The sequence below is a fragment of the Argopecten irradians genome, chromosome 4, assembly GCF_041381155.1.
Source record: "Argopecten irradians isolate NY chromosome 4, Ai_NY, whole genome shotgun sequence".
Lineage (NCBI taxonomy): Eukaryota > Metazoa > Mollusca > Bivalvia > Pectinida > Pectinidae > Argopecten > Argopecten irradians.
This window is the reverse complement of record NC_091137.1, coordinates 49,909,005-49,933,090: the sequence shown is the minus strand read 5'-3', so window position 1 is coordinate 49,933,090 and position 24,086 is coordinate 49,909,005. Positions and strand designations below refer to the sequence as shown.

Genomic DNA, 24,086 nt, shown 5'->3' with positions numbered 1-24,086 from the left:
AGGATTGTGTCCTGTCACTTGTCCTTGACCTTTGTTTTAGGATCGTGTCCTGTCACTTGTCCTTGATCTTTGTTTTCGGAACATGTCCTGTCACTTGTCCTTGACCTTTGTTTTAGGATTGTGTCATGTCACTTGTCCTTGACTTTTGTTTAAGGATCACGTTCTATCACTTGTCCTTGACCTTTGTTTAAAGATTGTTCCTGTCACTTGTCCTTGACCTTTTTTTTAGGATTGTGTCCTTTCACTTGTCCTTGACCTTTGCTTTAGGATCGTGTCATATAACTTGACCTTGATCTTTGTTTTAGGATCGCGTCCTGTCACTTGTACTGGTAGACACCTCAACCAAGGTTGATGTGGTACTCAATGATTTACTGGTCACTGAAGGGTACGCCCGAGTGGAAGAGGACAACTTCCTTACAAACTTCACAGGCCCAGCTGGACATAAGGAGGTCAGTTTTATAGTACCAAGTGACCTAATCATACTTTGTTTTCATGAGCTGTCTGTCTTACATTATCTGTCATCATATATACAGAGTTTACATTTTAGATATTCTGAAAACCTCCAGACCAAAATCATGAAATGTTGCAGAAATCTTCCATGGCTAGAAGTCAAACTAAAGTGTAAATATATCGTCATTTTGTGCGAATGGATGTCTAACACTTATTGCCACTAGCTCCCAACTCTTGGTTCTAATGGCTAAGTGGTTAAGGTGTCCAACACTAACTGCCACTAGCTCCCAAACTCTTAGTTCTGATGGCTAAGTGGTTATGGTGTCCAACACTTATTGCCACTAGCTCCCAACTCTTGGTTCTAATGGCTAAGTGGTTAAGGTGTCCAACACTTATTGCCACTAGCTCCCAAACTCTTGGTTCTGATGGCTAAGTGGTTAAGGTGTCCAACACTAACTGCCACTAGCTCCCAAACTCTTGGTTCTGATGGCTAAGTGGTTAAGGTGTCCAACACTAACTGCCACTAGCTCCCAAACTCTTGGTTCTGATGGCTAAGTGGTTAAGGTGTCCAACACTAACTGCCACTAGCTCCCAAACTCTTGGTTCTGACTGCTAAATGATTAAGGTGTCCAACACTCCTATCCACCATTTTGATGAAAACCCTAAAGTGAGACAGTTCTAGAATACAGTCTGCTATTGTCAGCTGGTTAGGCTGATGGATGTACAGTTGATGAGTGCAGGAACCCACGACCATCTTTTCTAACACATTTAATTTTTACATTAATAGATAATATGTAATCTATGCTAAGTAACCAGGAATATCGACTCACAATATCAATTTCACACCTGACTTCATTACCAAATGACTGCTGTTAGACTATAGACCTTGTGGGGAGAAAGCGTGGATATTGATTCATTTACCTTTATATAGACAGCTTTCCTTTGTGTCAGTATGTGTGAATAATTATTTTTATACCAATATGTGAGATTTTATTATCGTGATTGAAGTTATTAATGACTCACTAGTTGGTACCCACAAGTAATGATAATCATTATTCTCCTACCAGTGAAGTTTTCATCTCTTTCTGCCAGAGTTTGTCAGTGTTCTACCGACTTCATTTCCTCATAAATTGTCATCAAACATACATATAAAGAATCAGGTTTGAGTTTGTGATATCAGGGTTAAGATCACAGATATCACGGATACTATTTTTAAGGGCTACCAAATTTGTGCAAATGACCTTGACATTCTTTCAAACTCACTTGTACCAAATAAGCTAAAATCTTCAAATAGTTTCTCAATAACTATTAATACTCACTAGATGTGTTTTCCCTGAAATATACGAATTCTGAATACCAACAAAATGTTAGAAAATTCATTGACATACATGGGAATAATTGTTGAAAGATTTATAGGAATTACTGAACCTCAAAAATTGACTTCCGCAATTTTTGCTCCATACAGGAAACTGCAAAATATTGACCGCAGTATTACTTCTGTTACAATTTCAATGGAAGTTGATTATTGATTGATTAATTTGTTCTAATTGATCAATATTTAGTTTACCGATCATTGACTGATTGATTTGTTCTAATTGAACAATACTTAGTTTACCAATCATTGTTTGATTTGTTCTAATTGATCAACACTTAGTTTACCAATCATTGATTGATTTGTTCTAATTGATCAATACTTAGTGTACCAATCATTGATTGATTTGTTCTAATTGATCAATACTTAGTGTACCAATCATTGATTGATTTGTTCTAATTGATCAATATTTAGTGTACCAATCATTGATTGATTTGTTCTAATTGATCAATACTTAGTTTACCAATCATTGATTGATTTGTTCTAATTGATCAATACTTAGTTTACCAATCATTGATTGATTGATTTGTTCTAATTGATCAATACTTAGTGTACCAATCATTGATTGATTTGTTCTAATTGATCAATACTTAGTGTACCAATCATTGATTGATTTGTTCTAATTGATCAATATTTAGTGTACCAATCATTGATTGATTTGTTCTAATTGATCAATACTTAGTTTACCAATCATTGATTGATTTGTTCTAATTGATCAATACTTAGTTTACCAATCATTGATTGATTGATTTGTTCTTATTGATCAATACTTAGTGTACCAATCATTGATTGATTTGTTCTAATTGATCAATACTTAGTTTACCAATCATTGATTGATTTGTTCTAATTGATCAATACTTAGTTTACCAATCATTGATTGATTTGTTCTAATTGATCAACACTTAGCTAACCAATCATTGATTGATTTGTTCTAATTGATCATTACTTAGTTTACCAATCATTGATTGATTTGTTCTAATTGATCAATACTTAGTGTACTGATCATTGATTGATTTGTTCTAATTGATCAATATTTAGTGTACAAATCATTGATTGATTTGTTCTAATTGATCAATACTTAGTTTACCAATCATTGATTGATTTGTTCTAATTGATCAATACTTAGTTTACCAATCATTGATTGATTGATTTGTTCTAATTGATCAATACTTAGTGTACCAATCATTGATTGATTTGTTCTAATTGATCAATACTTAGTTTACCAATCATTGATTGATTTGTTCTAATTGATCAATACTTAGTTTACCAATCATTGATTGATTTGTTCTAATTGATCAACACTTAGTTTACCAATCATTGATTGATTTGTTCTAATTGCACAATACTTAGCTAACCAATCATTGATTGATTTGTTCTAATTGATCAATACTTAGTGTACCAATCATTGATTGATTTGTTCTAATTGATCAATACTTAGTGTACCGATCATTGATTGATTTGTTCTAATTGATCAATACTTAGTGTACCAATCATTGATTGATTGATTTGGTCTAATTGATCATTACTTAGAGTACAGATCATTTATTGATTTGTTCTAATTGATCAATACTTAGTGTACCAATCATTGATTGATTGATTTGTTCTAATTGATCAATACTTAGTGTACCAATCATTGATTGATTGATTTGTTCTAATTGATCAATACTTAGAGTACCAATCATTGATTGATTGATTTGTTCTAATTGATCAATACTTAGAGTACAGATCATTTATTGATTTGTTCTAATTGATCAATACTTAGTGTACCAATCATTGATTGATTGATTTGTTCTAATTGATCATTACTTAGAGTACAGATCATTAATTGATCTGTTTGTTCTGATTGATCAGTTCTATGTGTATTTTTGTGTATTCTATCATCACCATGTTAATAGTGGGATAAGTTTGACGTTCTGTGATAATCAATCTACAAACAACAAATAATACAGTTAGGACTGAAAGACTTTTAATTCTTCACTATTTCATGGCATGAAATATAACAAAATATTCTAACAACAAACATAACTAAAAACATCCTGAAATAATACACAGATAATAGGTTTTAATGCTATTACATTGAGTCTAATCCAAATTCTACAGGTCATGAGTGCAGATTATCAGTTGTCAGAGCCAATACAAACACCACCTGGATAGGTTAATGAACAGGAACTTTGACAAGGCCAATTATGATAAACGTTCGGTTATTAGTTAGAAATTGATTAAATATTGATAGACCAGTTTGAATTATCTGAAGCATCAACAAACTAAGATGAGTTTGAACGATAACAGTTGAAATCAGTCATTAATAATACACATGTACCTGAATATGCCTGGCAATTTGATGTAAGACAGAAAAGTAATTGGTATGGTCATGCACAAAACAATTTGTTATACAAGCTTAAAATTCAAAAATAGCCTTTGATTAATTATGCAAAAAAGCGATAACTTGATTTGTGAAGGTCCTCAAACAGTATAGTCCTGAAGAGAGATACAGAATGAGATATCTCACTTAAGGATATATCAATTACTACAGAATACAATTCAGTAGTGGTTTGACATTCTGCTGGAAGATTTCAATATTGTCAAGAATCAGTCGTTACTGCAGTCTGTACAGAAAGAATGGAGAGAGAAACGGTTAAATTTGTCGTGATGAACTTAAAAAAATGAATTGAGAGATCACTATATATATTATATCAGGCACTGTACATACACAAGGTACTGTATAACTGATCATCCATGGGGGTCAAAAGTTCTGCCATTTTACCATAACTAAAAGTTAAAATGAGATCTTTGAAAGTGTAATTTTCATGATTTCAGGCATTCAGAGTCAGTATGACTATTATTTTGCAATTAATTTGAAGGATTAAATTTTTGTGTTCATAGCAGTGTTTTGTATCCAGCTATACAATATTTAACAATGAATACTTTTAATGAGGTATATAATGCTAGATAAAGCCATGACAGAGTTGATAATATACCAACTGTTAACTTCTGATGTGACTGCCTTCATCAAACGTTATCAACTAATTTAAACATTGACTGATGATGCTAACTATTATAACATGGACTAGTATCATAACAACCACAACTTAATTTGGCTGGTAGAAAAATCAGAAAAAATTCAAAAAATTGTATCCTAAACTAAAATGTTATTCAATTTGGTTCTATTTGCCGAATTCTTTCCTAAAATTAGATTTAATTTGATTCCAATGTCGTGATCGTAAGAGAAATAATCCGTTTAATAGCATAAGTGCTCTAGTTTTTGCAGAAGTGATCTTTTGAAAAAGAATTCCAGATTGTGCTTAAAAGTTGTTTCCTTAAAATTTAGAAAATCAATATTGTAATTATAGTTGAAATCTTTGAAAGGTTGGTGAGCTTTTCTTTTCTCTTATTATTTTGCCATTTTGAAATCAAAATGATAAGACACTTATTGTAAACAATCCAAACTTTTCAGTAGTAAAGATAATACATCAGGAGAGATGTTTATATCACAAAACTGGGTAATTACAGATACTCATAGAACTTAACACTACCGTCGGTCATGGCCGTCATCAGTAGTTTATCCGGAGTGGCACCCACAAACCGCGGGATATCATCCATATAGAAGGACTTCTTCAGATCACCTTTAGAGCTGAGGATATCAATGCGTCCTTCGCGTTTGTCGGTGACAATGACATTTCCGTACTTGTCAAATGTCACCATATCTGGTCCTTGATACACCTCCTCCTCTGTGTCTGTATTACCGTACTGAAACACTAGTTGTCCATCCTGGTGGAAACTGATGACTGAGTGACTGCCCGAGTCTGCCACATAAAACTTGCTGCGTTTGTCATCACACACAACACATTGTGGCTTTTCAAGTAGGTACATACCATCCTCTTGAAAATCATCGTTTGTGATTCGCTTCGTCAGATGGCCATCTTGTTCAAACACTGCAACATTTCCTCCGGACTTTGCAGATTTGCCGTGACTCTTGCGAATCTGTGCGTAGCGATTTGATGTTATCATCAGTCTGCCATTCTTATCGGCTGTCACAAAGTTTAGTCCAAAGCTCTCCACATGAAGATCTGCTAGAGCATGCCCAGAACCATCATTTGTAAGGACTCTGACTTTAAAGCGGTTGTCTCCCCTTGGTACAGTTAGGGCCACTTTGCCATCACTTGACACCGAGTGAATATTCCAGCCATTCTCTACAGGAACCTGTCCTCGAAGGATTCCGTGTTTCTCCAACACGTAAATGCTCTGGCGGTTGTTAGAAGTTGTTCCAATAATGATGTCGCCATTGTTGTTGACGCCCATGCCCTTGAAACATTCACGCTGTATTCCTGGGGGAAGGACAAACTCACGTTTTGGATTTTCCAGATTGTATCCTAAGTCTGTTTCATATTCTGATTCCACAACCTCTTCACTGAACTTAACATTGCGCATGTTTTCCGAGTTGTTGCTCACTCCCAACATATCGGTGTCAGAGCCACTCTGAGATTGACTCAGCATACCATTGGCAATTGCTGAATTCATAATCTCCACTAACTCTGGGTCATTGTCGCTGCCATGGCCAGAGTCCAGAGCATGTGACAAGTTGTAGCTGGCAGACAACGAGTCTTCCAGACCAGGTGGCTTTGTTTCTGGGGCACCAACTTCCTTCAGCTCCCCGAACATATCACAGATAGTTTCCACGGTAACATGAGGCTCTGTCAGCTTCAAGTCCTGTATTTCCTTAGTCTCTGGTAGTAGTGGCTCTTCGCAAAGTTCACGGATTCGAAATCCAACTTTCTTTCTCATGTAAACTTTTTCTTCATATGTTCCATAGTTTCTGAGTGTTTCAGTGAAACCCTTCACCCCTTTGATAGCTGACAAATGAGTCTTGATATCATATTTCTGGTTCTTTATTTCCTGAAGCTGCTGATGATGACGTTTGCCTATTTCCTCGAGAAGCAGACGTTCATAGTTCTGTATCAAATCACACAGAACTTGAGTTCTCCTTTTGACATTGTCCTTCAGACTCTTTTGTTGTTTATCTGCTGCCAGCTGCTTTTTGTCAAGATTTCTTAACGTTTCTTTCAAAATGTCTTCATCATTGTCTAGTTCAGAGAGTGGCTCCTGAATTTTCTGTTCAAAATTACTAGCAACTGCCATGAGTTCTGTGCATCTGTGTTCTCCATGACTGGCTAGGTGACAGTCTGCACAGATAGACATATCACAGTCAACACAAAACAGGGCGCCAATATCAATGGGATCATAGTTACTACAGCAGATAGGGATTATCTCCCCTTGTTTAGGATTAGATGGTGTTCTCCGGTGATAATCGTCCATGGATTGTGTCTTGTGGGCCGCTGTTTCATCCTGAGAATCATGAGAATCCGTACAAGTGTTACACAGGAAGTTGTCACAGCTTACACAGTAACACTCCGCTTCCACAAAATGTCCACCGTTTTTACAAATACTGCAGAGTGTCTCACATGTGGCCTGTTCTGTGACTGGGTTCAGCAGTCTCATCGCTAAAATGTTGCTGGGTAAATTCTCAACAGCCTCCGACGACAACGTGGTTTCAGTAGCGCAGGTTGGGCAGGGGAAGTAACCCTCGTCATCGGTGTTCGCCTGGATGTGGTCCTCAATACATTTGAGGCAAAATGTATGGAGACAGGGTAAATACTTAGGTTTCTTAAGGTCATCGTCGCACAATTTACAGCACAGGAACTGACGAGGAATGACGAGCTCGCTCTGCTCCGTCTCCATGATGCTGTTACTCTGAAATATACAAATAATAGCTCATATAACACTAACTTAAAAACACATTGGTGCAAAAGAATTGTCTATCATTGCTCATCCTACTTAAAGTTTAACTTGTAAACAGGATTATTCAGGAAAATATTCACTAGGCTTATTGAAGCATTGTATGCTACCTAAATATTTTCTTAAAAAGTTAAGCTTAAAAAACCGGATTTATTCAACATAATGTTATTGCCCTTTACAAAAAATAATTATAGAACCAGATGTTTCAGAAAAGTTATTGAAGTCCCCTTTAACACAAGTGTGTCACAATTTAATATTCACATATTTTTTTACTGCCTCAGTCACCAATTTTTTGGTTTTATTAGCTTAACATCCTATTAACATCCAAAGTTATGTAAGGATGTGCAAGCTTTGTTGGTGGAAGAAAGCTGGAGCATCCAGAGAAAAACCAACGGCCAGTACCTGGTAACTGCCCCATATGGGATTCGAACCCGCATCCTAGAGGTGGAGGGCTTGTAGTGATATGTCGAGACAAACTGAAATCTTACAAAGATCATAGGAAAACAATGATAGTACAGGTAACAATTCAGGAAGGAACTTCGTATTGTACCTGTGCTAACTTTGTATTGTACCTGTGCTAACCTTGTATTGTACCTGTGCTTACTTTGTATTGTACCTGTGCTAACTTTGTATTGTACCTGTGCTTACTTTGTATTGTACCTGTGCTAACTTTGTATTGTACCTGTGCTAACTTTGTATTGTACCTGTGCTAACTTTGTATTGTACCTGTGCTTACTTTGTATTGTACCTGTGCTTACTTTGAATTGTACCTGTGCTAACTTTGTATTGTACCTGTGCTTACTTTGTATTGTACCTGTGCTAACTTTGTATTGTACCTGTGCTAACTTTGTATTGTACCTGTGCTAACTTTGTATTGTACCTGTGCTAACTTTGTATTGTACCTGTGCTAACTTTGTATTGTACCTGTGCTAACTTTGTATTGTACCTGTGCTAACTTTGTATTGTACCTGTGCTAACTTTGTATTGTTCCTGTGCTTACTTTGTATTGTACCTGTGCTAGCTTTGAATTGTACCTGTGCTAACTTTGTATTTTACCTGTGCTAACTTTGTATTGTACCTGTGCTCTCCTTGTATTGTACCTGTGCTGACTTTGTATTGTACCTGTGCTAACCTTGTATTGTACCTGTGCTAACTTTGTATTGTGCCCGTGCTAACTTTTTATTGTACCTGTGCTAACCTTGTATTGTACCTGCAGTGCTAACTTTGTATTATGCCTGTGCTAACTTTGTATTGTACCTGCAGTGCTAACTTTGTATTGTACCTGTGCTAACTTTGTATTGTGTCTGTGCTAACTTTGTATTGTACCTGTGCTAACCTTGTATTGTACCTGTGCTAACCTTGTATTGTATCTGTGCTAACTTTATATTGTATCTGTGCTAACTTTGTATTGTACCTGTGCTAACCTTGTATTGTACCTGCAGTGCTAACCTTGTATTGTACCTGCAGTGCTAACTTTGTATTATGCCTGTGCTAACTTTGTATTGTACCTGCAGTGCTAACTTTGTATTGTACCTGTGCTAACTTTGTATTGTGTCTGTGCTAACTTTGTATTGTACCTGTGCTAACCTTGTATTGTACCTGTGCTTACCTTGTATTGTATCTGTGCTAACTTTATATTGTATCTGTGCTAACTTTGTATTGTACCTGTGCTAACCTTGTATTGTACCTGCAGTGCTAACCTTGTATTGTACCTGCAGTGCTAACTTTGTATTATGCCTGTGCTAACTTTGTATTGTACCTGTGCTAACTTTGTATTGTACCTGTGCTAACCTTTTATTGTACCTGTGCTAACCTTGTATTGTATCTGTGCTAACTTTGTATTGTATCTGTGCTAACTTTGTATTGTACCTGTGCTAACCTTGTATTGTACCTGCAGTGCTAACCTTGTATTGTACCTGTGCTAACTTTGTATTGTACCTGTGCTAACTTTGTATTGTACCTGCGCTAACTTTGTATTGTACCTGCGCTAACCTTGTATTGTACCTGTGCTAACTTTGTATTGTGCCTGTGCTAGCTTTGTATTGTACCTGTGCTAACTTTGTATTGTTCCTGCGCTAACCTTGTATTGTACCTGTGCTAACTTTGTATTGTACCTGTACTAACCTTGTATTGTACCTGTGCTAGCTTTTTATTGTGTCTGTGCTAACTTTGTATTGTACCTGTGCTTATTTAATGTTTTACATGTATCGACACTTATATCAAACAACTATCAATTAAAGTCTGGTTTATAATTCAGTTGTCTCCAGGGACTCCTACCGTCATGGGGACGACCACTGACCTAGATCTAGCATCAGGTATTCTTCAATATTGGTCGGCAATTAATGCATGGCTTTGACAGTATGGCTTGGAAATTGATTAAAAGTGTTACTATTAACTTGGGGATATTGTTGACTGTGTATAGGATATGTGTTAGATTTATAAAGTATCTCTAGATCAGTTTTCAGACTAGTGTAGGCGTTATGATATGAATGTTAAAGCATATATTACTGGTGTATGTGAGGGTGGGTGTGTGTGTGATCTAAAATGCCAGTAAAGGTAAAACAAGATCTTGGAGAAACGCCAGCTGTCCTTTGTCAGGGTTCCTTTTAATACCAAACTTGAAATTTGTACATCTTAGAGTTCATGGATACAATAAAACACCTTTATAAAGAACATCCAATGTGATGACGTAGTGATTTTCATCCCTCTACAAGGTTCCTATACTAGGTCTATAATATAACAAACTATGTATATAACAAAGAGATTTCATTGGTCCCTATAGGTTCGTTATAACCGTGTTTCACTGTACATTGAAATTGTACAAGTTCCCCACTGAACCATAATAAACAACAAATTAATTCTATATTAAGACACAAGATGTACTGGCATTTTATGGCAGATTCTTGGAAACAGAACTGCACTGGCCATGATTAGTGAACATTGTCTGTGATATTGGTTACTTTGGTAATTAAGGTGTTGATATTTGATTGGAGTAGAGAACCCTGTGACACATATCTAGGACTAGCAGGTGATTAGGTAGGTAATGGTGGTTTGGATGAGATTCTCCAGATTAGCTGTGAATCAAGATTGATAAAGCATATATATTATTGATATACAAACCGAAAGTTCATTAAGTCTCCCAGTTAATGTCAGTCAGGTAATTACTGCCACTCGTCTTTGTATCCAATCATAGCAAGTCTAGTATGATATACATGGTGATGGTAATAGTGATTGAGTTGTAAAGTCACATGACTGTATCTATAGAAAACTACGAGTTACATTCTATAGATGTGGTAATACAGCTCCTTTTTATTTCAGTAATCAATAATTGTTTCTGGTGTATAGTTGCTGCATCCATTAAAGCAATTGAGTAAGTGAAATATTGGATTAAGAAAACATTTTCAAAATATCTTAAAGCTAAACAATTTATAGACCTTTCTAAATAATCATATAATTCAGAAATCTTTCGCTATCTACTTTTCCCTAATTATAATCCTATAACATGTAGAAATTACACATTAACGAGGTCCCTTCTATGTTTTCCTGTAAGTAGGTATAAAATACTCAAGTGAGATATTTATTAGAGACATGTTTGGACATTTAAAAATGTCCGGAGTATATACAGTTGTGTTATCAGATGTCAAACATTTAAAACAAGTCAACATAAAAGACCTTCCATATATAGAATGGTTGGCTGTGTGTAAATACTCTGTATTGTTCATTGTACCTCTGTAACCCTATCGGTTTACATTACGGTTTGGCCGACAATCTTAACTGGCGACAAACTCTACTTTTCCTCTAGCCGCAAGTCAACAACTTAATTTAAGTGGTAAGGTTTAAAAGTCTTTTTACAAATATTGTATATGGATGATATTTTACACTCTTTATTTCTGGTATAGGATCAGATGGTTTGTAGTATGTATATACTATTATCGTACGTACTGAATATTTGTCTAGATTTTTAGTCTACCATCATCATCAGATAACCACTTTTCAAATCTCCTTTTGAAAAAAACTTTTTATCAGAATACAAGAAAAATGTACTTATCAAAAAATATGTCCAAAAATATTTTTCAAAGAAACAAATTATCTCTTCAATAGGAAAGATCAATAAAAATCTCTCTAAAAATATTTTTTAAAGAAACAAATTATCTTCTGAATAGCAAAGATGGATTTCAAGACTTTTGCAGACGTTAATTACCTTTAAGTTCCACCAGTTCCTACCACACTGGCTTTTACAAAGCATGAAATATGGATGAATATTTCAGAGATAACAAAGATTCATTCTCACAATACTATTAGATATATAGTGTTTTACAAATGTGATAAGGAAACATAAAATATTTATCTAATTTTGATGGTTGAACCTGCAATGTGCACCTTACCCGTGAGAACAGTCTCTGCCCTCCCTCCTCACTCACACTACACATCCTTATATATCCACTGACGGGATGTAGGTACCAGATTGATCACTAAGTAGTAGTAGTTCTATAAGGCCTCAGTCACACTATACATCCTTATATATCCATTGACGGGATGTAGGTACCAGATTGATCACTAAGTAGTTCTATAAGGCCTCAGTCACACTATACATCCTTATATATTCACTGACGGGATGTAGGTACCAGATTGGTCACTAAGTAGTTCTATAAGGCCTCACTCACACTATACATCCTTATATATCCACTGACGGGATGTAGGTACCAGATTGATCACTAAGTAGTTCTATAAGGCCTCACTCACACTATACATCCTTATATATGCACTGACGGGATGTAGGTACCAGATTGATCACTAAGTAGTTCTATAAGGCCTCACTCACACTATACATCCTTATACATCCACTGACGGGATGTAGGTACCAGATTGATCACTAAGTAGTTCTATAAGACCTCAGTCCTGATCATGTATCAGAAAATCTCCATACAACTCACATCCCAAAAGTGTGATCTCTACTCCATTGTTAGGGAGTGGGATAAAAGACGTGTAGACATCTAACAAATCAAAATTATAAAAAGTATGTTGTGTTCATCTGGTGTTAGACTCAGGCTACCAGAAATACAATAAACATCCCTCAGAAATTAGTCAAACTTTGAATTATGACAAATTTGACAGTTCAATTCTTCATAGCAAAGCTCTAGGTCAATCAGGGCTCGTGAGAACTGAACAGGTATTCCTGATATAAGTAAATCTCCATTAACATGTCCCAGCTTTGTTTCGCTTTGTTTCCCAGCTTTGTTTCCCAGCTTTGCTTCCCACTTCCCAGCTTTGCTTCCCAGCCTTCTACATTTGCTCTGAGAATTCTCATAGTATCACACCTGGATGTGGTAAGTTGTCTCCTGTACTTGTGGGCATTAGCTTAGTGAAGAAGAGCTTCGGATGGTGATCAGTATTGTATCCTACTATTTATTCTACCTCCAGATAATATTATCTCTGTGCTTTGTGATCGCAGGTTCTGATGTCATACAAAGCTGTGTAAGTATAATCCTGGTCGTAATATTTAAATAAAATCATCTATGGTAATATAAATGTTTCTCCTTTGAGACTACAGTCAGCTCAACGGTAAATAACTCCGTGCTATTCTCCGGTAAATGGCATGCAGGCTCCGTGCTATACTCAAGGTATTGGATATATACATTTATATACCTAGCAGTGTCACCGGTGGGACCCTCCGTCAATACTGTGATCAAATGGTCAATACCACTCTGATTTCTCTCGGTGTGTGGAGGTAGACTGTGCATGAGTTTATGTCCATACGGGGCTGTGTGTTAAATAGGTGTTTCACACGGAAAGGGAAAGTGATCAGTCAAGTAAAGGGAGATTTCTACACAGAAAGGCTATCAAAAACGGATTGGATTTGCTCCAAGTCAACAAATTTATTCTAAAGGACATATACGAAGTGATGATAAAAGTACTGTAAAGGCCTTTAAACATATTTACTTAACAGTACGCTGACTTATCAACGACAGTAATGGCTTATTTACACCGAGACCCAATGAACACTTCAAACCGTTAGATCCCATGGGATCCAGAGAACCTGTGAGGTGCTGAAACTGATCTCTCAGTTATTAACAAGCTTTTAACCAAAGCAAGCCCTCATTAACAGTTATTAAACTCCAAATGTACTAAAAGTTGATTACGAGAAAGGCTACAACTATAAGTCAATTATGTTACTAATGTGAATGAAGGGTGGAACAAAATGGATTTGGCAATTTCTGCAGAGTCATCTTCATCTCAAAGTAATGGGATCTTCAAAATTGTACCGTTGGAGTTGTTTTAAGAGCATTAATCCACTAATGATAAAAAAAGTTAAGACAACCAAAGTCAGACATTATAAAGCATTACCAGTACTGAGTGTAAAGGTCACGAAAGTCGAAGATTTCTAAACGAATGATTTCTGGCTCTGATAAATTATTAATCTATAATTATCACTTTGTGGGGGCTTACAGAAACAGAAATGTTATTTCATAAATATGGATTAAAAGCTGTTTGAGATCCCGTACCCTGATACAATGTCAGTATTTCAATTGTCAGCGAAGCCTGGACAAACAGTCAGCGTGTGGTAGTTATATCAATATATACTTAAACGATAATGTGTGATCCACATAAATAATATAGTTATTACTACTTAATGTAAGTCCTCTGTTACACCTAACTAGGCACATCTTGTGTGTAACTACACACTTCATTATACTTCACACTGGCTGCAGATAGTATAAATGTCACCACACATTGTGTGCTTCGATCCCCAGTTTTTGTTCGGCTAGGTGATTTGAGCAATGGTTTGACTCGGACAGTACTGATGTCTGACAGTGTTGTAGTTCAATATTGGACAAATTTATAGCTGTTAGTCATAGAGACTGGTAAAATTAGTGATTAAAGACTTATTGTAATGGTTGAGAGAGATTTCTATAGGAGAGGGATTAACATAATCCTGTAATACTGCTAATCTGCAGGTAAACAACTGTAAGGTGACCAGGTATTGTTTAATATTGTGTCACACACTTGTCTGAAGTTAGAAGGTGTAAGTCTCCTAGTCGTGTACAGTTTATAATGGTAGAATGACCTTTAAAATGATACAAGGCTATCTTTATACACTGCCTGCAGGGCAAGGAAATTACCCCACATCCCCAAAGACAGTCTTTTTAAGAAAATGTCATACAATTACACTGCTATAGAGAGGGTTCTGGATTAGACGAAAATGCCATACAATTACACTGCTATAGAGAGGGTTCTGGATTAGACGAAAATGCCATACAATTACACTGCTATAGAGAGGGTTCTGGATTAGACGAAAATGCCATACAATTACACTGCTATAGAGAGGGTTCTGGATTAGACGAAAATGTCATACAATTACACTGCTATAGAGAGGGTTCTGGATTAGACGAAAATGTCATACAATTACACTGCTATAGAGAGGGTTCTGGATTAGACGAAAATGTCATACAATTACACTGCTATAGAGAGGGTTCTGGATTAGACGAAAATGTCATACAATTACACTGCTATAGAGAGGGTTCTGGATTAGACGAAAATGTCATACAATTACACTGCTATAGAGAGGGTTCTGGATTAGACGAAAATGTCATACAATTACACTGCTATAGAGAGGGTTCTGGATTAGACGAAAATGTCATACAATTACACTGCTATAGAGAGGGTTCTGGATTAGACGAAAATGTCATACAATTACACTGCTATAGAGAGGGTTCTGGATTAGACGAAAATGTCATACAATTACACTGCTATAGAGAGGGTTATGGATTAGACGAAAATGTCATACAATTACACTGCTATAGAGAGGGTTCTGGAGAAGACGAAAATGTCATACAATTACACTGCTATAGAGAGGGTTCTGGATTAGACGAAAATGTCATACAATTACACTGCTATAGAGAGGGTTCTGGATTAGACGAGGGCTGGTTTGGACAAGTTGTTCTGTGTATGATAATTGGTCATAATGGACAGAAGGTCCAGGTCTATAGATGTGATGTAACTGTCTGGTTCCTTGTCTGCATGTTGGTGCTTTAAATCAGGTATTGGTATATTTTGATCTGCTAAAAATCTTTATGATATACCACACAGGAAATTAACGCTCTTGTGATATATTTAAAAATTCTTGAGCAAATTAAAGAAATTTACATAATTTGTAAAGTGATATGGAATGATTTTAGAATTTGTATTTTACTTTTCAAATGACTTTTACGCAGGTTAGATTTAAATGATTCGTACATCTATGTTAACGAAGTAAAATCACCTGTGATACTGCTGTAGTTCATCTAAGTCAGTGAAAACAATGTCTGCTGATGACCTCACAAGCATATATGGAAAAATAGAATCTGCACTGACTATGGATCCATAAAAGATGTTAAATCAATACTTGTGTGTTAACAGTAAATTTGTAAATATAGATTTACTTGTGGTGTGAATGTGAGCCAAGCAATAGGTACTGGGATACACCTCAGCCTCTCTGGTCCAAGTACAGGTAGCGCCCCGACAACACAGGAAATCAGCTTCCATGTAAATCAATATATATATATAGATATAGAGCCATTGAATATTGTCATGGTTGGCCAGGTTTGACTATACAGGCTAGACCAACATGTTATTCTCTGATTTTCAATAAGATTCGTCCCAACATGTCTCCTTTTTTTTCCCCCACCAATAAACTGGAGAGGAGAGGGTGTGTATATACAATTTTTGTCTGTTCTCCTGTGCCGTCATGTCCAGCTTTGATAAGAGGGGCATGATCTGATATAATAGTATGAAGACAGGTTTACTGGTTGTATGTCACATTGGTAGCCCTGAACATCACTTACATTGTGATTGAATAGTCGATTAGTCCGATTATGATAAAAAAGTCGAATGGTACAAAGTAATTGGCATGATAAAATACAATTAGAAAATTAAATAAGACGATGGGTAATTAACTAATGTCAATTTAATTCCTACCGTGATGATATTAGACAGGCTTATCAAATAATTTAACTCGATAAGAAATGCCCATTGTATAGAGGTTTCAGACCCTATAGAGGAACACGAGCATAAAACAACCAGAAAAAGCATGGAGACTTCTGAACGTTGTCCACCATTGTGTTCCCTGTCATCACACTTGGCCATGATGGACAGACCAATCCAATTAAACATTTCCTGTTATAATTAGTCCAGGTACATGTTTTATTATAAACACTCCCCTGGTATTAATTAGCTGTCAAAGACTATAGACCACTGTCTCAGTAAACCTAATGTCTGTCTATACATTTATCATAATCCTTGTCTCATTGGGTGTCAATGGATGAGTCAATAGAAATATTACTTATTTCATAGTTTAATTTCTGCTTAATACACGGCTCAGCAACTGAAGCATGTCATGTAAGATTTCATGTTTGACAGATAGATTTATTTGATCCTAACAAGTTACCTGTATAATTGATAATTGTACATGTATTATTGTTTCCAGCACCTGATATGTATACCAGTACCCCCTGTTATGTTTCCTAATGATTAAATTCATAAACTAATTATACCCACCCACCCCCACCTCCTGCATTGAAGTTAGATCCCTAAAGCAAGACACTTTACCCCTGGTAGGAGTAGGACAAGACACTTTACCCCTGGTAGGAGTAGGACAAGACACTTTACCCCTGGTAGGAGTAGGACCAGACACTTTACCCCTGGTAGGAGTAGGACAAGACACTTTACCCCTGGTAGGAGTAGGACAAGACACTTTACCCCTGGTAGGAGTAGGACAAGACACTTTACCCCTGGTAGGAGTAGGACCAGACACTTTACCCCTGGTAGGAATAGGACAAGACACTTTACCCCTGGTAGGAGTAGGACCAGACACTTTACCCCTGGTAGGAATAGGACCAGACACTTTACCCCTGGTTGGAATAGGACAAGACACGTTACCCCTGGTAGGAGTAGGACAAGACACGTTACCCCTGGTAGGAATAGGACAAGACACTTTACCCCTGGTAGGAGTAGGACAAGACACTTTACCCCTGGTAGGAGTAGGACAAGACACGTTACCCCTGGTAGGAATAGGACAAGACATTTTACCCCTGGTAGGAATAGGACAAGACACGTTACCCCTGGTAGGAGTAGGACCAGACACTTTACCCCTGGTGGAATAGGACCAGACACTTTACCCCTGGTAGGAATAGGACAAGACACTTTACCCCTGGTAGGAGTAGGACCAGACACTTTACCCCTGGTAGGAGTAGGACAAGACACGTTACCCCTGGTAGGAATAGGACAAGACACTTTACCCCTGGTAGGAATAGGACAAGACACGTTACCCCTGGTAGGAATAGGACAAGACACTTTACCCCTGGTTGGAATAGGACAAGACACGTTACCCCTGGTAGGAATAGGACAAGACACTTTACCCCTGGTTGGAATAGGACAAGACACGTTACCCCTGGTAGGAGTAGGACAAGACACGTTACCCCTGGTAGGAATAGGACAAGACACTTTACCCCTGGTTGGAATAGGACAAGACACTTTACCCCTGGTAGGAATAGGACAAGACACTTTACCCCTGGTAGGAATAGGACAAGACACTTTACCCCTGGTAGGAGTAGGACAAGACACTTTACCCCTGGTAGGAGTAGGACAAGACACTTTACCCCTGGTAGGAATAGGACAAGACACTTTACCCCTGGTAGGAATAGGACAAGACACTTTACCCCTGGTAGGAATAGGACAAGACACTTTACCCCTGGTAGGAATAGGACAAGACACTTTACCCCTGGTAGGAATAGGACAAGACACTTTACCCCTGGTAGGAATAGGACAAGACACTTTACCCCTGGTAGGAGTAGGACAAGACACTTTACCCCTGGTAGGAATAGGACAAGACACGTTACCCCTGGTAGGAATAGGACAAGACACTTTACCCCTGGTAGGAATAGGACAAGACATTTTACCCCTGGTAGGAATAGGACAAGACACGTTACCCCTGGTAGGAATAGGACAAGACACTTTACCCCTGGTAGGAGTAGGACCAGACACTTTACCCCTGGTAGGAATAGGACAAGACACGTTACCCCTGGTAGGAATAGGACAAGACATTTTACCCCTGGTAGGAATAGGACAAGACACTTTACCCCTGGTAGGAATAGGACAAGACACTTTACCACATAGAGCAAGACAATTTACCTCAAAGAGTAAGACACTTTACCCCATAGAACCAGAAGAGCAAGACAATTTTCCCATAGAATAAGACACTTTACCCTATAGAACAAGACACTTTACCCCATAGAGCAAGACACTTTACCCCATAGAGCAAGACACTTTACCCCATAGAGCAAGACAATTTACCCCATAGAGCAAGACAATTTACCCCATAGAACCAGAAGAACAAGACAATTTACCCATAGAGCAAGACACTTTACCCCATAGAGCAAGACACTTTACCTCATAGAACAAGACACTTTACCCATAGAGCAAGACACTTTACCCCATAGAGCAAGACACTTTACCCCATAGAGCAAGACACTTTACCCCATAGAGCAAGACACTTTACCCTATAGAACCAGAAGAACAAGACAATTTACCCCATAGAGCAAGACAATTTACCCCATAGAGCAAGACACTTTACCCCATAGAACAAGACACTTTACCCCATAGAGCAAGACACTTTACCCCATAGAACCAGAAGAACAAGACAATTTACCCATAGAGCAAGACACTTTACCCCATAGAGCAAGACACTTTACCCCATAGAGAAGAACAAGACAATTTACCCCATAGAGCAAGACACTTTACCCCATAGAGCAAGACACTTTACCCCATAGAGCAAGACACTTTACCCCATAGAGCAAGACACTTTACCCCATAGAGCAAGACACTTTACCCCATAGAGCAAGACAATTTACCCATAGAAGCAAGACACTTTACCCCATAGAGCAAGACACTTTACCCCATAGAGCAAGACACTTTACCCTATAGAACAAGACACTTTACCCCATAGAGCAAGACACTTTACCCTATAGAACAAGACACTTTACCCCATAGAACAAGACACTTTACCCCATAGAGCAAGACACTTTACCCATAGAGCAAGACACTTTACCCATAGAGCAAGACACTTTACCCCATAGAGCAAGACACTTTACCCATAGAGCAAGACACTTTTACCCCATAGAGCAAGACACTTTACCCATAGAACACTTCCTAGAACAAGACACTTTACCCATAGAGCAAGACACTTTACCCCATAGAGCAAGACACTTTACCCATAGAGCAAGACACTTTACCCCATAGAGCAAGACACTTTACCCCATAGAACCAGAAGAACAAGACAATTTACCCCATAGAGCAAGACACTTTACCCTATAGAGCAAGACACTTTACCCCATAGAGCAAGACACTTTACCCCATAGAGCAAGACACTTTACCCAATAGAGCAAGACACTTTACCCATAGAGCAAGACACTTTACCCCATAGAGCAAGACACTTTACCCATAGAGCAAGACACTTTACCCCATAGAGCAAGACACTTTACCCCATAGAGCAAGACACTTAACCTCATAGAATAAGACACTTAACCCATAGAGCAAGACACTTTACCCCATAGAACAAGACACTTTACCCCATAGAGCAAGACACTTTACCCCATAGAGCAAGACACTTTACCCTATAGAACAAGACACTTTACCCCATAGAGCAAGACACTTTACCCCATAGAGCAAGACACTTTACCCCATAGAACAAGACACTTTACCCCATAGAGCAAGACACTTTACCCCATAGAGCAAGACACTTTACCCCATAGAGCAAGACACTTTACCCCATAGAGCAAGACACTTTACCCCATAGAGCAAGACACTTTACCCCATAGAGCAAGACACTTTACCTCATAGAACAAGACACTTTACCCCATAGAACAAGAACAAGACACTTTACCCCATAGAGCAAGACACTTTACCCCATAGAGCAAGACACTTTACCCCATAGAGCAAGACACTTTACCCCATAGAACCAGAAGAACAAGACAATTTACCCATAGAGCAAGACACTTTACCCCATAGAGCAAGACACTTTACCTCATAGAACAAGACACTTTACCCATAGAGCAAGACACTTTACCCCATAGAGCAAGACACTTTACCCCATAGAACAAGACACTTTACCCATAGAGCAAGACACTTTACCCCATAGAGCAAGACACTTTACCCATAGAACAAGACACTTTACCCCATAGAGCAAGACACTTTACCCCATAGAGCAAGACACTTTACCCATAGAACAAGACACTTTACCCCATAGAGCAAGACACTTTACCCCATAGAGCAAGACACTTTACCCATAGAGCAAGACACTTTACCCCATAGAGCAAGACACTTTACCCCATAGAGCAAGACACTTTACCCCATAGAGCAAGACACTTTACCCCATAGAACCAGAAGAACAAGACAATTTACCCCAAAGAACAAGACACTTTACCCCATAGAGCAAGACACTTTACCCCATAGAGCAAGACACTTTACCCCATAGAGCAAGACACTTTACCCCATAGAACAAGACACTTTACCCATAGAGCAAGACACTTTACCCATAGAGCAAGACACTTTACCCATAGAGCAAGACACTTTACCCTATAGAACAAGACACTTTACCCCATAGAGCAAGACACTTTACCCTATAGAACAAGACACTTTACCCCATAGAGCAAGACACTTTACCCCATAGAGCAAGACACTTTACCCCATAGAACAAGACACTTTACCCCATAGAGCAAGACACTTTACCCCATAGAGCAAGACACTTTACCCCATAGAAAAGACACTTTACCCATAGAACAAGACACTTTACCCATAGAGCAAGACACTTTACCCCATAGAGCAAGACACTTTACCCCATAGAGCAAGACACTTTACCTCATAGAACAAGACACTTAACCCATAGAGCAAGACACTTTACCCCATAGAGCAAGACACTTTACCCCATAGAGCAAGACACTTTACCCATAGAGCAAGACACTTTACCCATAGAGCAAGACACTTTACCCATAGAGCAAGACACTTTACCCCATAGAGCAAGACACTTTACCCCATAGAACAAGACACTTCCATAGAGCAAACTTTACCCCATAGAGCAAGACACTTTACCCCATAGAGCAAGACACTTTACCCATAGAGCAAGACACTTTACCCATAGAGCAAGACACTTTACCCCATAGAGCAAGACACTTTACCCATAGAGCAAGACACTTTCCCCAAAGAGCAAGACACTTTATCCCATAGAAGCAGAAGAACAAGAATAGAAGCAGAAGAACAAGACAATTTTTCCCTAGAATAAGACAATTTTCCCCTTGGAGCAAAACACTTTACCCCATAGAGCCAGAAGAGCAGGACAATTTACCCCTAGAATAAGACAATTTTCCCCTAGAACAAGACACGTTACCCCAAGGTATAAGAAACTTTACCCCATAGAGCAAGACATTACCCCCATAGAATTAGACATTTTACTTCATAGAACAAAACACTTTACCCATAACAAGACACTTTACTCCATAGAACAAGATACTTTGCCCCATAGAACAATACACTTTACACATAGAGCAAGACACTAGAAGAAGACACTTTACCCCATAGAACAAGACACTTTACCCCATAGATCAAGACACCTTAACCTTAAAACAAGACACTTTTCCCCATATAGCAAGACAATTAACCCTATAGAACGAGACACTTTACCCTATAGAGCAAGACACTTTACCCCATAGAACAAGACACTTTACCCTATAGAACAAGACACTTTACCCTATAGAACAAGACACTTTACCCTATAGAACAAGACACTTTACCCTATAGAACAAGACACTTTACCCCATAGAATAAGACACTTTACCCCATAGAACAAGACACTTTACCATATAGAACAAGACAATTAACCCCATAGAACAAGACACTTTACCCTATAGAACAAGACACTTTACCCTATAGAACAAGACACTTTACTTCTATAATTTTAGATGGTATATGCTGTTCTGTCCTCCCCTACGATGTGTAATAAGTAAAGTTTGCCACCAGCGGTTTAATAGTTACTGTCTAAAATGTGCTCAAAGTATCAAGACTAATCATTCAAATCAGCCTTACAATCAACAAAGAGATTTGTTTATCAAAGTTTGATAGGATTGTATTACAATTATTTACCCTCCCAATACTACCAAACAAGTGTTTTACAGTAGGGTCATTGGCGGCCACTGCTCCTTCTATAACCCTAATGAGCTGGACTACAGAGAATTTCCTTTTGTTCTACACAGTAAAGCTGTCCTTGACAAAATATCTTATAGGAACTCACCTAAGTTAGAATACTTTTATAATCCGTCAAATACTGGACATGGGAATATTGGAATATTGAAGCGGACAGTGTAGGATTGTCCTGGCAGTAAAGTCCAATGTCAACAATACAATGGCACATGAAGCGGAGCCCTGTATGTGGTGGGCAGCCTGGCTTACAATTCACAGGTTGATCTCCTCATAAACTCCAATTTAAACATTAACTAAGAATGGTGACAACAATCCTAACATACCTGTAAGCTGTCGCTCAGGTGTGTCCAGGTATATGCAATCAGGCGTGGCTCAGTGTGGGGGTATTGGTCCGATATAGATCTGTCCCCTCATGGATTTGGATCAATGCCTTATAGAGAGTTGGCTCACTGGGTTTTCATAATGTGCTAATATGTCAGTTCAGACATACTACCATATACCAACTGTTAACGTTAGACATTCAATCACCTAGATAAAAGATCATTTGAAATTGCCACTAATCCTGTGTATGTTCTTGTGTCGGTATGCGATATGTTTGTATTGGTGACGACCAATTTTTCACTGCCTGCGTACTCTATTTGAGTGTAGACTTTCATTACATACACAAGTTTGCTAGTCTACATACTGGCTGCAAGGACGTTTAAACTCACAACAATTAATAAATATTGGACTTTTCCAATACACACGGTATGCTGCTCCAGTGTTTTGTGTATACCTATACTTAGGCATTGTGCTAAAAGTCCATTGTCAGATCAGTATCAAGGCAGGTAACTCTGTCACTTCATTGTGAGTTAATACAAAGAATAGTATTATGTAACAGGAGAGAATGTAGTAGCCAGACCGGGGCTCAAACCTGGGACCTCCGAATACTAGACACTAAGAATTCTAGATCTATAATTTTGACTTTCACCAGAATGAAGATGGTTGGGATCAAACTTTGTTCAATTTTTGTTAATTAAAGTTTTGTGATAGGTAATTAATGGAGTGAATAGATTTAAAATCAGTTTGTAATGAAAGGCATTGATCATCACATTGTAAACATTGTAAATTGTGTTCTATTATTGTTATAGTACTGTGACACTTAAGGTCAGACTCTAACAATTAGTTTTGAGATATCTGCACTTTACATTTCTATAAAGTTTGGATCTTTGTGCTGTCACTAACTGCTTTGGTTTACTAGATGGTG

General features: G+C 37.8%; 2 protein-coding genes across 4 annotated transcripts in view; one reads left to right on the top strand and one right to left on the bottom strand.

Moving 5' to 3' along the window:
• LOC138321935 (tudor domain-containing protein 5-like) overlaps positions 1-24,086 on the top strand; it is a 53,200-nt gene that overhangs the window by 10,733 nt on the left and 18,381 nt on the right. The window contains exon 13 of the mRNA XM_069265976.1: positions 306-449. Within this exon, the coding sequence (XP_069122077.1) occupies positions 306-449 (144 nt within the window). The remainder of the gene's footprint in view (positions 1-305; positions 450-24,086) is intronic.
• Positions 3,771-23,533, bottom strand: LOC138321937 (tripartite motif-containing protein 2-like). Of its 3 annotated transcripts, none has more exons than XM_069265981.1 (2): positions 23,164-23,533; positions 3,771-7,570 (listed from the first exon to the last, which is right to left on the bottom strand). In XM_069265981.1, exon 2 carries the CDS (start codon positions 7,556-7,558, stop codon positions 5,327-5,329), a length of 2,232 nt encoding a protein of 743 aa, XP_069122082.1. In that variant the 5' UTR covers positions 7,559-7,570; positions 23,164-23,533; the 3' UTR covers positions 3,771-5,326. The 3 variants fall into 3 exon arrangements, with proteins under 3 accessions (XP_069122082.1, XP_069122081.1, XP_069122080.1); XM_069265980.1 differs by lacking the exon at positions 23,164-23,533 and adding an exon at positions 22,932-23,152; XM_069265979.1 differs by lacking the exon at positions 23,164-23,533 and adding an exon at positions 12,001-13,420.

Excerpts from the sequence above, each read along its gene's own strand:
- LOC138321937 (XM_069265979.1), bottom strand. The coding sequence starts at position 12,045 with ATGTGTAGTGTGAGTGAGGAGGGAGGGCAGAGACTGTTCTCACGG. Across the intron at positions 7,571-12,000 it reads GGCAGAGACTGTTCTCACGG|AGTAACAGCATCATGGAGAC; the intron begins GTAAGGTGCACA and ends TGTATATTTCAG.